Source organism: Lycium barbarum, chromosome 3, assembly GCF_019175385.1.
Source record: "Lycium barbarum isolate Lr01 chromosome 3, ASM1917538v2, whole genome shotgun sequence".
Classification (NCBI taxonomy): Eukaryota; Viridiplantae; Streptophyta; class Magnoliopsida; order Solanales; family Solanaceae; genus Lycium; species Lycium barbarum.
This window is the reverse complement of record NC_083339.1, coordinates 134664054-134679944: the sequence shown is the minus strand read 5'-3', so window position 1 is coordinate 134679944 and position 15891 is coordinate 134664054. Positions and strand designations below refer to the sequence as shown.

General features: G+C 36.3%; 1 protein-coding gene across 1 annotated transcript; it reads right to left on the bottom strand.

The window, feature by feature from the left end:
* Positions 1-13718: 13718 nt before the first annotated feature.
* LOC132634232 (NAC domain-containing protein 78-like) lies at positions 13719-15001 on the bottom strand. The gene has a single exon (XM_060350518.1). The coding sequence runs from the start codon at positions 14645-14647 to the stop codon at positions 13937-13939; it is 711 nt and encodes a 236-aa protein (XP_060206501.1). The 5' UTR covers positions 14648-15001; the 3' UTR covers positions 13719-13936.
* Between the last annotated feature and the right edge of the window lie 890 nt (positions 15002-15891).

Sequence of the window (15891 nt, the reverse complement as noted above, 5' to 3'; positions counted from 1 at the left end):
TTATTAGAAGCATTATCTAAAGCAATACAAAGTGTTTTTCTATAAATGTTAAAAATTTTCATAATAGTAGACATTGAATCCGCTAAAATTTTTCCATCGTGACGACCTTTTCCTTCATCATATAAAAAAGCTATAATTCTTTTTTGCATAATCCAGTTGTCATCAACCCAATGACATGTAATAGCAAAAAAAATCTAACTTGCTAAGACTAAGACCCAAATCAGCGGTAAGATAAACATTACAATTTAAAGAATTAAATACATGGTGCAAATAAAATCTATATTTTTTAAATAAATCTATAACATCGGCTCTACAAGTACTTCTAGGAATACCCTCAAATAACGGATTATAACAATGTTGAATGTAAGTAACAAACCCCAAACCCGAGGGAAAGGAAAATGGTAAACAATCATAAGCTACCATTTTAGCTATTTCTACACGCTCTTTTTTCTTGTCATACTTAAAATTTCTACCGGCTCGTGGGTCTATCGTCATTTGAATACCCCCCACATTTGAACCCGTTTGCTCTCCCCAAACATCCATATGTTTGGTTCTCATATGACCATTTAGTGTACCTGTTCCACCATCCTTATCAGTTCCTTGCTTAAAACTAAATACTTCTCCACATAGGGTACATGTAGCTGATTGGTTTTCCCTATTCTTAGTCATCAATTTCGAAACTTTAGCTGTTGGCTTACAAGTTCTAGGTGGTTTGTCTTGTGTATGTGATTGTGCAGGACATGTATCTCCTATGAGATTTTCGGGGGGTTGTGTTTCATCATCATCATCATCTTCATTAAAAGTATCGGTAAAATGTTGTTGCATTGCCTCAAGACCTAAAAGTGGATTATTTCCACCAACATCAATACCTAAATTAGGTGTTTCTTCCACAAATATTTCCTCATTAAGCGCACCCCTAACAATACGACTACTACTACCGGCACCACGTCTTAATCTCTTTGACATTATTAAATAGAATTAATTTAAATCACAATCAAATAAATTACAACAAATTAAATTGCGTAAATTAAATTGCGAAAAATAAATTGCTAGAATTAAATTGCGAAAAATAAAGATAGAGTTGGAACGAAGGTACCAAATTGCCGGATTAATTTCCAACAAAGTGAAGGCGGCTAGAATTGCAAATCCACCAAAGCTGCTTCGGATTGTTGCAAAATCACCAACTCCACCAACAATATTATAATTGAAAAATTAATAATTGAAAGTTAAAACTATAATAAGACTTTGTGGCTAATTATTGCAAAGTAACTATAATTGAGAGATTGAGATTTGAGAGAGAGAAGAAGAGTGAATTGGTGTGAATTAAAATGAAAATGAAGATGAAGAAGGGTTTATATAGGGGTAGGGGATGGGTTAAAGTGTTAAAAAAAAGTTTGGGGAGTTGGGGGGCCAAAAATTAATTTTATGACCGTTTGACAACTACCATTTTTGCAAATGGACCGTTGCCAACAGTCCATTAACGGACAAAGGTCCAAGGCCAACGACTATAATTTTTTTTTATTTCACCGGTTTAACCGGTCCAGCTCCGATTTTACCGGTTTAACCGGTTTCGATTTCAAAAAAATCGGAACCGGACCGATAATAATTAAACGGTTACCCGGAACCGGTTACGGTTCCGGTTCCGATTTTATCGGTCCGGTTACCGGTTTTAACCGATTTAATCGAACCGGTTGACGGGTTTACTTTATTGTACAAGCTTATTCAAATAACAATGGATGACTTTTTCATTGTCATGGATCACCACGGAGATGTGGGGTCCAGCCCCATAACCATGATTTAAGTGTAATGTTTATTTCCTTTGACAAAGTGTGTGAATGTGATTCGCAGCAATTTCCTTTTGCAGATACAATCTTTGAATTTGCACAGGCCAATTAATGCCAAGAGAAAAAATTGCACACTCCATTCCTATAAATAGGGAGCTCTCTTTCAGTTTAAAGACACACCAAAAATCTCAGACAATACATCTGAGTGAGAGCAAAATGAGGTATATCATAGACTGTGTAAGAAAATAGTCTATGAAGAAAAATAGAGTGTAAGTGATATTGTAGTGAGGTAAGAAAATCAAAAGAGTGTTATTTCTTTTGAGGGTGTAGTGATCTTAGGAGTATTTGCACTCGTTACTACACAGTGTAAAATTTCTTGCTATAGTGATATCAGTTGCTCCTCTTGGCCGTGTTTTTTCCCTTATTCAGAAGGGTTTTCACGTAAAATTCCGGTGTCATTATTGCTTCATTTTATTCTTGATGACTTAGCCACAACTTAGTGTTCCGCGTTATCACTAATAGCGTGAATATTATTTTTGCGGGTCTATTTTATTCCCAACAAGTGGTATCAGAGCAAAGGTTCTCTCTGAGTATGCTCTGTGGTTGCAGCACAGTCTGAACTTCCACATCAGAAAAGAATTACTTTGGTCTCCAAATAAATAGTATTTGTATTTGTGATAAACGATGGAAGCCAACACTAGTAGAATGGTTACTTTGAGTGGCGTAAATTATGCCATTTGGAAGGGCAAAATGGAAGATTTGCTCTATGTCATGAATTTTCATCAACCTGTCTTTGCCACTAAAAAGCCTGATAATAAATCAGATGAAGAGTGGAATTTGTTGCATCGGCAGGTTTGCGGCTTTATTAGACAGTGGGTTGATGATAATGTGTTGAACCATATTTCTGGGGAGACACATGCTCAGACCCTATGGGAGAATCTTGAAAGTTTGGACGCTCGGAAAACTGGTAACACCAAGATGTTTTTGATAAAGCAAATACTGGGTTTAAAATACCATGATGGTTCTGCAATGACAGATCATCTGAATATTTTTCAGGGGATCATGAACCAGTTATCTGCTATGGGCATTAGTTTTGATGAAGAAATTCAAGGCTTGTTTCTACTTGGTTCCCTACCAGATTCTTGGGAAATTATTAGAACTTCATTACCAAATTATGCTCCGGATGGTGTGATCTCTATGGATCTTGCCAAGAGCAGTCTTTTAAATGAAGAGATGAGAAGAAAATCTCAAGGTTCCTCCTTATCAGATGTCTTGGTGACTGACACTATGGGGAGAGGCAAGAATCGTGGTTCTCAAAATAGAGAACATCATAGAAGCAAATCCAGAAGAAGACTTAAAGATATTGAGTGCTATCATTGCGAGAAAAAAGGGCACACAAAGAAGTTCTGCCGGATTTTGAAAAAGGAGAATAGAGATAAGGAGGAAAAGAAAGAAGATGGCAATCGTGTTGACACTGTCACTACAGAAGATCTTATTGCTATCCTTGATGCGGATCTGATAAATATTGCTTGTGATGAGTCAAGCTAGGTTGTGGACAGTGGTGCCACATCTCATGTGACATCAAGGAAGGAATTTTTCTCATCCTATACTCAGGGTGACTTTGAAACTTTGAGTATGGGTAATGAGACTGTATCTAGGGTGGCTGGTGTTGGAATGATTTGTTTGGAAACTAGTATTGGAACTAAACTAGTTTTAAACAATGTAAAGCATGCACCTGATGTTCGTTTGCACTTGATCTCTGTTGGTGTTTTGGATGATGAGGGATATGTCAGTACCAATGGTGCTGGAAAGTGGAAGCTCACTAAGGGTTCCATGATTGTGGCTCGTGGCAAAAAGCATCGTGGTCTATATTGGACTATGGCCTCTACCTGTGTTAATATGGTGAATGCAGTTGGGAGCAATAGCTCTTCAACGTTATGGCATAAGAGGCTTAGCCACATTAGCAAGAAAGGACTAAATGTTCTAGCCAAAAAGAAATTGTTGTCAAATTTCGAAAGTGCTAAATTAGAAAAGTGTGAGCACTGCTTGGCTGGAAAACAAAATAGAGTTTCTTTCAAGTCTCATCCTCCTTCAAGAAAGACAGAGTTGCTTGAGTTGGTGCATCCAGATTTATGTGGTCCAATGAAGACAAGGACTTTCGGTGGTGCACTTTACTTTGCTACTTTTATTGATGATTGCTCAAGAAAACTTTGGGTCTACGTCCTGAAGACTAAAGACCAAGTGTTGGGTGTCTTTAAGCAGTTTCAGGCTTTAGTTGATAGAGAAACAGGAAAGAAGCTGAAGTGTATTCTCACAGACAACGGTGGTGAATATTGCGGACCGTTTAACGAATACTGCAAACAAAAAGGTATCAGACACCAGAAGACTCCTCCTAAGACTCCTCAACTTAATGCACTACTAAAAAACTGCTAAAAATCGACGGATCAAAAACCGACGCACTGGGTCGCTTCAAAAAACCGACGGAAAACCGACTCACAGAGTCGGTTTTTTGTATTTTTAATTATTTTAAATTATTTTAATCAGAAAACCGACGGACAACGTCGATTTTTTTGGCAGAATTTTGAAAATATAATTCCGCCAAAATAAACCGACGTCCCACGTCGGTTTAATTAATTTTTTTTTTAATAATTAATATAAAACCGACGTCGTACGTCGGTTTTATTTTAAAAAATATTATAAATAATATACAATTCATTTTGTTTTTTAAAAAAATAATAAACAATTTTTTTTGAAGAAACCGACGGACAGTGTCGGTTTCGTTTTTTTTTTTAAATTTTTGGGGTCAAAATCCGGTCAAATGTGCGGAAAAAACCGACGGACAGAGTCGGTTTTGTCCGTCGGTTTTTCTTATAAATTGGCAGCAGCGGGATTCTTTCCCCATTTCAGCTATCCCTCTTCAAAATTAAACCCCACTCTCCCCAAACCCTACCCGCCGCCCCCCTCCCCTCAGCCTGACGCCACCTCCCATTTCGCCGCCGCCCAACGCCGCTGCCTGCGCAGCCCCTTCCCCCCTACCCCAAACCCATTTTGAAGGTTAGTTTCTCTTAAATTAGGGCATTTAAAATTCTTTTAATCTTAGTTTTATTTGTAGATTTTAGGCCTAATGCTCGTCTATTTAGCTTTGTTAAACATCATTTGCAATGTTATTAATGTTGAATTTGTGGAAAAAAAATGTAAACTTTATTTGCCTAGTTTAATTTACTTGTCATTTTGTTTTTGGGTTGAGATTGTGCTATATTTCATATTCTTTGTCAATGTATTTGTGTTAGCTTAGTTATCATTCTTTGTAATATTGTTGATGTTGAATATGTGCAAAAATATATACTTTAATTATTTGACTAGTTTTTTTTTTGTTGGATTGTGCTTTTTGTTAGAATTGCATAAGTTATTAGAATTGTTATTGATCATTCTAAATTAGAATTGATTGAGATTGTGCTTTTCAAAGTTAGAATTGTTAAGTTATAGTATTTCTATAACCTCAATACTAAAATGTAGATTTTATTTCTCTAGATTTACTTTTCAATTTTTAGAATTGGTTGGAATTGTGCTTTTCAAATTAAGTTAGAATTATTAAGTTATGTTAGAATTATTAAGTTATAATATTTCTATAACCTCAAAACTAAAATGTAGACTTTATTTGACTAGATTTACTTTTCAATTTTTAGAATTAAAGTTAGAATCCATAAGTTATTAAAGTTAGAATTGTTATTGAGAATTCAAAGTTAGAATTAGTTGGGATTGTGCTTTTCAAAATTATATTAAAGTTAGAATTTTTATTGAGAATCCAAAGTTAGAAATGGTTGGGATTGTGTTTTCTTAAGTTATATTTTAAGTCAGAATTCTTAAGTTATAATATATTTCTATAACCTCAATAATTTGTGGGTATATTTTTGTAGATGGATCGTATGTGGATGTATAATATGAATAATAGTAATCGTGTGGGTGTACATGATGAATTTGTTGAAGGTGTTGATGGGTTTATCACCAATGACACTTTACCCTTTTCAAAATGAAGGGGTAATTAGGTGTCCTTGTTCTCATTGCCGGTGTATGAAGTATTTGAAACCGGAAGCGGTTAGGGTTCATTTATATAGTCGTGAGTTTAAGCAGAAATATTATGTTTGGACTGATCATGGAGAGACTGATGGGGTCAATGGTATATTTTACAATATGGTTGTCGGTGAAAGTAGTGTGTCGCAGGAATATAGTCACGTCCAATATGATAGAGTTAATGATATGGTTAATGATGCTTTTGGCGTACAGTCTGGGTTTGAATTTAGTTGTAGTAGTTTGAATTTAATAATGGACTTATGTTAAAACTATTTAATGGTACTTTTGGTTGGTCATTTAAATATTTTTGAACTTTGAAGGTTTATTTAGATCGTATTTGATGTGTTTAGATAGTGTTTGATGTGTTTTATTATTACTTAGAATGATTTTATGTGTTGTAGCTCTTTTAGAATTGATTTGGAGCATTTTAATGCTAGTTTTGAGTAGCTTTTGTTACTGGTTTCTGAGCAGCTTTTGGTACTGGTTTCTGTGCAGGTGTGGTTGCAGAAAATGCATGATTTGCATGCTGAAAATTTTCCAGAAAACTGACGGAAAACCGACTCTGTCCGTCGGTTTTCTGAAAATTAATTTTGCAGATTTTCCAGAAAACCGACTCTGTCCGTCGGTTTTCTGGAAATTAATTTTGCAAATTTTCTAGAAACCGACTCTGTCCGTCGGTTTTCTGGAATTAATGCTTATATTTTATAAAAAAACCGACTCACTGTGTCGGTTTTATAATTAAAATAAAAAAAATTATATAAAAAACCGACGCCGTGCGTCATTTTTTTCATAAAATATATATTATTTATATATAAGAAAAAAAATCCGAATTTAATAAAACCGACCCTGTCCGTCGGTTTTTTTTTTTTTTTTTAAATTTTTAAAAATATTTGAATAAAACCCGACGGACTACGTAATCGATGCTGTCCGTCGGTAAAAACCGACGTTGTCCGTCGGTTTTCTGAAAGCGAGGCTATGAAAACCGACGGACGTTAAAATGTCGGTTTCCCGTCGGTTTGGTTAAAAAAACCGACGCTTGACGTCGGTTTTTGTCAACGGTTTTTTCTGTTTTTTTAGTAGTGATGGTTTGGCAGAGAGGATGAACAGGACCTTGATGGAAAGAGTTAGATGCTTGCTTTCTGAAGCAAAATTGCCGAACTCCTTTTGGGGTGAGGCTTTGTTGACCGCTGCACATGTTATTAACCTATCTCCTGTTGTTGCTTTGCAAGGTGATGTTCCAAATAGAGTTTGGTATGGCAAGGATGTTCCTATGACCACTTGAAAGTGTTTGGTTGCAAAGCTTTTGTATATGTGCATAAAGATGAGAGGTCAAAATTAACTGCCAAGACAAGGCAGTGCATCTTCATTGGTTATGGCCTTGATGAGTTTGGTTACAGGCTATATGATCCAATTGAGTAGAAGGTCGTGAGAAGCCGTGATGTTATCTTCGTGGAGGATCAAACCATTGAAGATATTAACAAGGCGGAAATGATAAAATCGTCAAATTCTTAAGGTTTAGTTAATCTTGATCAAGGGCCCCCATACAAATGTTGATGACGTTAGTGGGATCGATGACGATGGTGATGCCCAGAATCATGTTCCAGACAGCATGTTGATGATTATAACGATGTTGCTATTGATGAGATAGATGCGCCTACTCATGAAGTCATGGATGAGTTAGATATTTCACTTAGAAGGTCTACTAGACAACATGAACATGTTCCTTCTTCCCGTTATTCACCTAATGAGTATGCATTACTCACTGATGGGGGAGAACCTGAATGTTATGAGGAGGCCATGGAAGATGAGCACAGGGATCAATGTATTGAAGCCATGCAAGATGAGATGAAATCCCTGCATGAGAATCATACTTATGAGTTGGTGAAATTGCCTAAGGGCATGAGAGCTTTGAATAACAAGTGAGTATTCAAAGTTAAAGCCGAAGAACACAGCTTGAAGCCCACATACAAAGCTAGATTGGTTGTTAAGGGATTCGGTCAAAGGAAAGGTATTGACTTTGACGAAATATTTTCTCCTGTCGTGGAAATATCCTCCATTCGGACAATTCTTGGTTTGATTGCTAGTCTTGATTTGGAGATTGAGCAAATGGATGTGAAGACTGCTTTTCTTCACGGTGACTTAGAAGAGGAGATTTATATGGAACAACCTGAGGGCTTCAAGGCAAAAGGTAAAGAAAATCTTGTATGCAAACTTAAGAAGAGTCTATATAGATTGAAGCAAGCTCCCAGACAGTGGTACAAGAAGTTTGAGTCTGTTATGGGGGAGCAAGGCTACAAGAAGACTTCTTCAGATCACTGTGTGTTTGTACAAAGATTTTCTAATGATGACTTTATCATCCTCCTGCTATATGTGGATGATATGTTGATTGTAGGCAAGAATGCTTCCAAGATTGACGAGTTGAAAAAACAGTTGAGTAAGTCTTTTGCTATGAAAGACTTGGGTCATGCTAAGCAGATTTTGGGCGTGAGAATTACTCGTTCAAGAGATGAAAGGAAACTTTATTTGTCACAGAAAAAGTACATAGAACGTGTACTAGAGCGCTTCAATATGAAGAGTGCTAAGTGGGTTAGCACACCTCTTCCTGGTCGTCTGAAATTGAGCAAAGAGATGTGTCCTACAACAATGGAGGAAAAAAAGAGAATGACCAAGATTCCTTATTGCTCTGCCGTCGGAAGTTTGATGTATGCACTGGACCAAATATTGCTCATGCAGTCGGTATTGTTAGCAAATTTCTCGAAAATCCTGGGAAAGAGCATTGGGAAGCTGTGAAGTGGATACTCAGGTATCTAAGAGGAAGCTCAGATGAATGCTTGTGTTTTGGAGAATCAAATCCAATCTTGAAGGGCTATACAGATTCTGATATGGTAGGTGACCTTGATAACAGAATATCCACTACTGGATATTTGTTTACTTTTTCAGGGGGAGCTATATCATAGCAGTCGAAGTTGCAGAAGTGTGTCCCACTGTCTACAACTGAAGCGGAGTATATTACGGCTACTGAAGCTGACAAAGAGATGATATGGCTCAAGAGATTCCTTCAAGAACTTGGATTGCAGCAAATGGAGTATGTTGTCTATTGTGACAGTCAGAGTACAATAGAATTGAGCAAGAACTCCATGTACCATGTGAGAACAAAGCACATCGACGTCAGATATCATTGGATTTGTGATCAGGTTGAGAACGAATTGTTCCAGGTCAAGAAGATTCACACGAGTGAAAATCCTGCAGATATGCTGACCAAGCTAGTACCGAGAGACAAGTATGAATTGTGCAAAGAACTTGTCGGCATACACTCAAACTAGAAGCCCGGTGTACCCTTCTTCATGTGAATGGGTCTGGAGGGAGAGATTTGTGGGGTCCAGCCCCATACCCATGATTTAAGTGAAATGTTTATTTCCTTTGACAAAGTGTGTGAATGTGATCTGTAGCAATTTCCTTTTGCAGATACAATCTTTGAATTGACACAAGCCAATTAATGCCAAGAGAAAAAATTGCACACTCCATCCCTATAAATAGGGAGCTCTCTTTCAGTTTAAAGACACACCAAAAATCTGAGACAATACATCTGAGTGAGAGCAAAGTGAGGTATACCATAGACTGTGTAAGAAAATAGTCTGTGAAGAAAAATAGAGTGTGAGTGATATTGTAGTGAGGTGGGAAAATCAAAAGAGTGTTATTTCTTTTGAGGGTGTAGTGGTCTTAGGAGTATTTGTATTCGTTACTACACAGTGTATGCTCCTCTTGGCCGTGGTTTTTCCCTTATTCAGAAGGATTTTCATGTAAAATTCCGGTGTCATTATTGCTTCATTTTATTCTTGCTGACTTAACCATAACTTAGTGTTCCGCGTTTATCACTAATACTGTGAATATTATTTTTGCGGGTCTATTTTATTCCCACAAGGGAGAGTATGAGTTCCTATTATCGCTTTTCTTTCTATAATGCTGTTAGATGTATTAAATGATATATTTTTCTTTTCAGCAGCTGTGAACTGTTACCATCACATTCCATTACAGACGAGTACTAGACTCAAAAGGTGTTAGATAGTGTGCTTTTTCACACCAGCTATCTGCTTTCTGTTGAAAACTTCCTCGGTGTACCAAGTTTGACATTAGTCTCATTTTTGGACAATTTCTTTATCGATCTGTAGTGTCTTATCTTTAGTTTTTAGTATTTGAGATTTTAATTTTGATTTTAAATCTCAAAGCAATTGATTTTCTGGATATCTACTGGTGTGGAACAGATTGCTCAATATTTTAATCTTATGTTGGATACTTAGCAATATGCTGAAAGTTTGATTTTAAGTGATGAACAATAGGAATAAGTATCTTTTATTCGCCATAGCTTAAGTTATTGAAAATTGTCGCTAGAATATAACAGCAATTTGAAGGTATGATCTCGACACAAACATGCTCGAAAGTGACTTTTTACGTTCCAATAATCCGATTAGAAGAAAATATGTGTAGCGTAATAGGTGAGACTTCCCATCATTGTTTACGATTGAAATTGCATGTTTGAATGCTTGAAAGGAAGAGTGTGGTAGGAGAATCTAGAGAAAGTGTGTTTAACGTGTTGGGTTGCCTCAAATAGAAAATGGTTTATATGCATTAGGACAAAGGGAGTAGATGATATCGTGTTTCATGTATGACTTAATACAAAGTTCTTGACTAAGTCCTTATCAGAAGGTAAAAAGTTCTTGATTAAAACCTCAGGCAGAATGAGAAGGAAAAATGGCAGAAAGTAAAACTGAAGTATAGACTCCTCTTCCATTTAAAAGGAGAATAAAATCTCCAACTCACTTTTGTATGATTTAAAAATCGTATTGGAACTCTTATCAAGTAGGTGGACTTATTATAGAACTGTTAATCAAACTGTACAATGAATTTGTAACATATTTAGAAACGAAAACCAAGTTAGAACTCATTCTCACTGAACTTAATGTGTTGGTCGGTCTCTGGGGGATTAACCTGATAACAAGCTATGCATAACTTGGGTCTCAGAGCCAATTATAGTTGGTGCTGGGAAACCACAATGAATGAGATTGTGGTTAGAAGTCTTGCAATAATTCTCAAGTTTATTATGCAATAGAATACATCTAAGTTCCTGCCTTAATTGCAGTGTACAAGAAGCAGCATCCCCCTTCTCTTTCAGATGAAGTATGGAGGCTGGAAAAGATTGGCAAAGATGGAGCTTTGTTGCTCCCAAACGCACAGGCAAGTATACGTGGTCGTACAAGTAATATAGACTGTTAAGTCTAGATATCGATCCCACAGAGACTTAGATTCTGTTGTTAAGCTAATTCAAATTCAAATGAAACTATTCAAGAAAGTGAAAATCAAGATGTTTGTTGTGCTAAACTAAAACTGAAAAGTAAACAATTTGTGATGGGTGTTTTTGTGATTGGGAATATCTTGACAAAGATTGTAAGAATTATCAGGTGAGAGAAAGATCTAGGGTCATGGCTTTCGACAATCCAGTTGATCTGCGGATAATTCCACCTATTTTATTTCCTAGTTACTAGTTGACGGGTTAATTATACTTTATGATATTCTCTCGAACTACTCACAAGCCTGTAGATGTTACTATAACGCCTATATCTCTATGGTCATCAGAGGTAACAAAAATGCATATATTTCTCTGTATTCAACTAAGTAGGGCTAAAGGGTATATCTCTATCCTCAGTAGCGAAACGATTAAATCGAACAAACTCTATTTATTCTTATTACGTACGTGAATTCCCTTTCTCAAGTCCAATTCGCGCACCACAGATAGTGTCTAACTATTGGCCAGATAATCAAACAATTAAGATCAAGAATAAATAAGCATCCCAAGATATGAAAAATCAATAGATAATAATTGTCATCAAACCAACTTTCAAGTCTTTCGCCACAACCCTAGAATTAAGAAGTTTAGCTACTCATGATTCGATCATAGACAAAAGAATTCATGAATAATCTAGGGTTGAAAAAGATGAAAAATAAAATAAACCTAGAGAGAGAAAATAGAATGGTGGCTTACAAGTCTTTGAATAATCCCAGCACACCGTTTTCAGCTAATAAAACGTCTATATATAGTCTAGGGTAAAAACAAAAACTAAGTAAACCTAATCCTAGTCGAACCGGGAAAGCTGCGCAGAACCCCGCTTTCCTTCCGCGTGCGGATGAAAAGCGCAATGTCCTGAGGCCTCCCGCTTTCCTTCCGCGATGCGGAAGGATCGCCTGATGGTAATGCATGGGCTGGTCTTGTTCGCTTTCTTCACTCGATGCGGATGAAAAGCGAGACCTTCAGTTCAGTTATTTTTCCTTTTATTTCATCACTTGTGGTCTTCGACTCGTCACCTCGTCTAATCGTCATATGCTCCAAAATCACTCACTTTAAGCACAATTTTCCATTGTTTGTCGTCATCATACCTATACACATGAAATATAACGACATAAGTTCAAATACAACGATTGCCTCATGAATTAAGCGATAAAAGTCATAAGAATAGAATGTAAAATGACACAAAACATGATATTTGTGCCAAATATCAAGCTTTCCACTGACGTTTGAGCAAGGAAAAAGCCAACTCAGATAAAGATATTCTGACTTTATCTATATCTGAAAAGGTTTCGGAATGTGAGTGCTACAACATTAATTTGTCTTACATGTATAAATGGCTTTACATACATGTCGCTTAAAATGATGAAGCAGCTTTCTTCCATGTTGAATAGTAATAAGGATGACTGTGACAATGATGGACATATTTCCTAATGTTTGTGATCCTTTAGCAGCCTGGTTATTTCATTCACTGGAGTCTTTGAAGCTTGTTAACACCTTTGTCTTTCATGGTGTATGCTTGTTAAAATTTTCCTTCCTTTGATTCCTTTTTGTGTTTTCAAGTTTATTGCTTAACTTAGTGGATTAGCATCTTCTTTGAGCATCCTCTATATTCCCATAGGAGCTCTACAATGGAATTTAGCTTGGTTTGGTTACACTGTGTTGACATCATGGTTCAGAAATTTGATAAATCTAGATAAAATATTAATGCTCTCTTGCGTTAACGTGCTCGAACATGCTTACTTGACAAGAAAGTGTGCTTGTATTACCCATCTGTATCTGTGCCACTTGAACAGACAGTGTGCTGTCAACAGCTTTCTTGCTCATTGTTCCTTGGATAAACCTTAAAGGAGATGGAAGATGCTATTTAGTGTTCTAAGATTTTTCTCTGTAATGAGGATTGTGAACCGAAGAACCATCATATCTTGAAGAGAGAAGTCCTCGCTGCGCTGAGGCAAAAGAATCTGTAGGAAATTGATGCCTGATGGAAAATTGTGTGCAGTAGTAGAGTCAGTACAGTTTATTGTGGATATATGTTTAATTGTTCAGTTAGCGCCAATCATGCTTTCCAGTTTCCTTATACAAAATTCACTCTACCTTTTCTTTTTCAATTTTCAATTTTTGAATCAGAATTTGTCTTTCGGGAATGTGGTACTGGTACATAGTCGTTGGGTCAATCTGATGAAAGTTTGTACATGTTAGGTCGATGTGAAAAGTGACAGCAGCAATCTTCGCTGCATTATTTATTTTGTGCAAGTGCATATTTCCAATAATATCTTGCATTAAATTTCGAAGGGCATTATACACAGTATTACTAATTAACTGTTGTGAACTTAGAAGAAATTTTATCCTCAGTCTCGGTCTAATCCTGCCTTCAGATGCAGCAGTCACTTTGCTAGAAGGGAAAACAAAATTTACCTTGTTCTAGTAATTAGAAGTAGCTAGCTAGTAACTAATAACGGGGCTGGAAAAGGAAACAATCCACTGCCGCATATATAAACAGAGTACCTCAAGGCAACACAGAATAAATGTAAAGATACGATAGTCCGTTATATATATATATCTTTCACTCCCAATAGGCAATTAGACAACGTGAATGTACAAAAAAATGAATACATCCTGCAAAATAACTGAAGACTAGGAACCTTAAGTGAACTAGACTAAATCAATCTGTTAGCATATATTTTCAAGTTAATTTTATGAAGGGGCTGGAAAAGGAAACAATCCACTGCCGCATATATTTTCAAATTATGTCACCAAAATCGTCAATATTAATGAGCAGATCATCAGCCCAATCGATCTCCTCGAAGCAGTCAGTGAAATTGCTATTATGTTCTTTTTTGTTGGTCTTCTGAGTCTCGTCCATGATTTTATATTCAGCTTGACAAATTGTTGTTACTTGTGTCGTGTTGTAGTCATCATCAGATTTGTGCAACATAGCCTCGAAAACTCCCGCAACATCTTGTTGGGTTACCGCAACATCCTTTACCTTTTTCTCCTTTATAATCTTCTTGATTCGACACACTACAAAATCTTGCTTAGGAATATCGTTTTTCCTAAAGAAATCATCTCCCACGAAGTACTCTCTCATCAACCAACTAGTAGTACTCTTTTGCTTTTTTTCCTTACTAGTATATTTTAAATTTCTCCTAAAGCCCATGACAGTTCCCTTGCGATTGTCGATAGGTATACCACTAGTTTGGCCTGTCCAAGTCCCGTTGGCGCAAGTTCGACGAAACCTTTCATCTGAATTCTTCCGCTTCTTCAACAGTGAAATAAAGTAGCCTACTTTCTCTTCTCCAAGAATCACAGATGGAGGTTGATCTCCATAGATATCGGCAAGCCGAATAGGGTATAGACTCGGTAAAGATTGACCCCTCAAGAACCTTTTGAGATAGTTAATTAACTCCACTTCAGTTGGCTGAAATCGAACGCCCTTACGAAGCCGTGACATGGTCTTTGATTTGTATTGCGCATTGAAAAACAAAAACAAGAACGAGGCAAGAATCGAAAGAGAAAATCCTTCAATAATCAATGATCTACTAGAATTTGACTCACTGTGAAAGAACGGAGAAGAAAGAATGGGAGTAGTTAGCACTATGAAGAACAATTAAGTAACTCTGGCACAGAGGAGAGAGAGAAGTAATCAAGAACAAGTACAACAAGTAATGTTTGTTGAGGTTCAATTCTGCCACAGAGGAGAGAAAGAATAAATCAAGAACAAGTACAACAAGTAATGTTTGTTGAGGTTCTTTATAAAGACGTGAAGTTTCCATAAAACTACTGATCCGGAGTGCTAATTCTAGGAAACATTTATGGCAAGTATAGAAATTGTTGGTTGCAAAGCTGGGTAATTAGGACAAAACCGCGGAATTCTTGATTTTGGCGGGTCGGCTACACTTGGGCTCTAAGTTAATTAACTTTCCTTCTCTCTTTTGTTTTTTTTGGATAGGTTTCCTTTTTCGCGTTCAGGACTTATTTATTTTATAACCAACTCTTATTAAATAGGAAAATTTCAAATTATTTTTTCTTTAACAGAATAAAATGCAAATTTTGGTTTGCATTTCATTTGCAAGTTATTTTTCTAATTTAACAATTGTTTAACCGAAGAAAATGAAAATTAAATTTTGCTTTGCTTTTTTCTCATTTGAACTTATAGTTTACTTTAACTAACATTTCTTCCAGTAGGAAAAAATTAAATTAATATCTCTTAACAGATAAGAAAAGGAAATATACATACACAATTCACATTTTTCTTTTAAATTCGTGAATGTATATATAAAAATTAATCAATTATGACATAGCTGCAAAGGTCAATACATAAAACTGACGTACTAGATATTCACTTATCAAAAATACTCCTGAAAATAGTAGTAGTGTGTTTTTACTTAAAAAAGGAGAATTCGCGACTTTTGTAGGACAAAAAAAAAAAAAAGTTGAACCAAATAAAAAAAAAAAAAAAAAAAAAAACATATATAGGTTTTACGCACTAATTTAGTGGGTGAAAGAACCAAACTGTAAAAATAAAAGTTTGGCCTTTCACGCACGAAATTCGTGCGTGAAGGAGGCAACAAAAGTCGCCTCCCTCCTTCCCCACTAGACGACCCGAACCTTTCACTTCCCCAAAAGCCCCGCCATTAACGTCCCATTTCAGTGGTCCCCAACCCCCCCCCCCCCCCCCCCCCCAAAATGTCTTTT

Excerpts from the sequence above, each read along its gene's own strand:
- LOC132634232 (XM_060350518.1), bottom strand. The coding sequence starts at position 14,647 with ATGTCACGGCTTCGTAAGGGCGTTCGATTTCAGCCAACTGAAGTGGAG.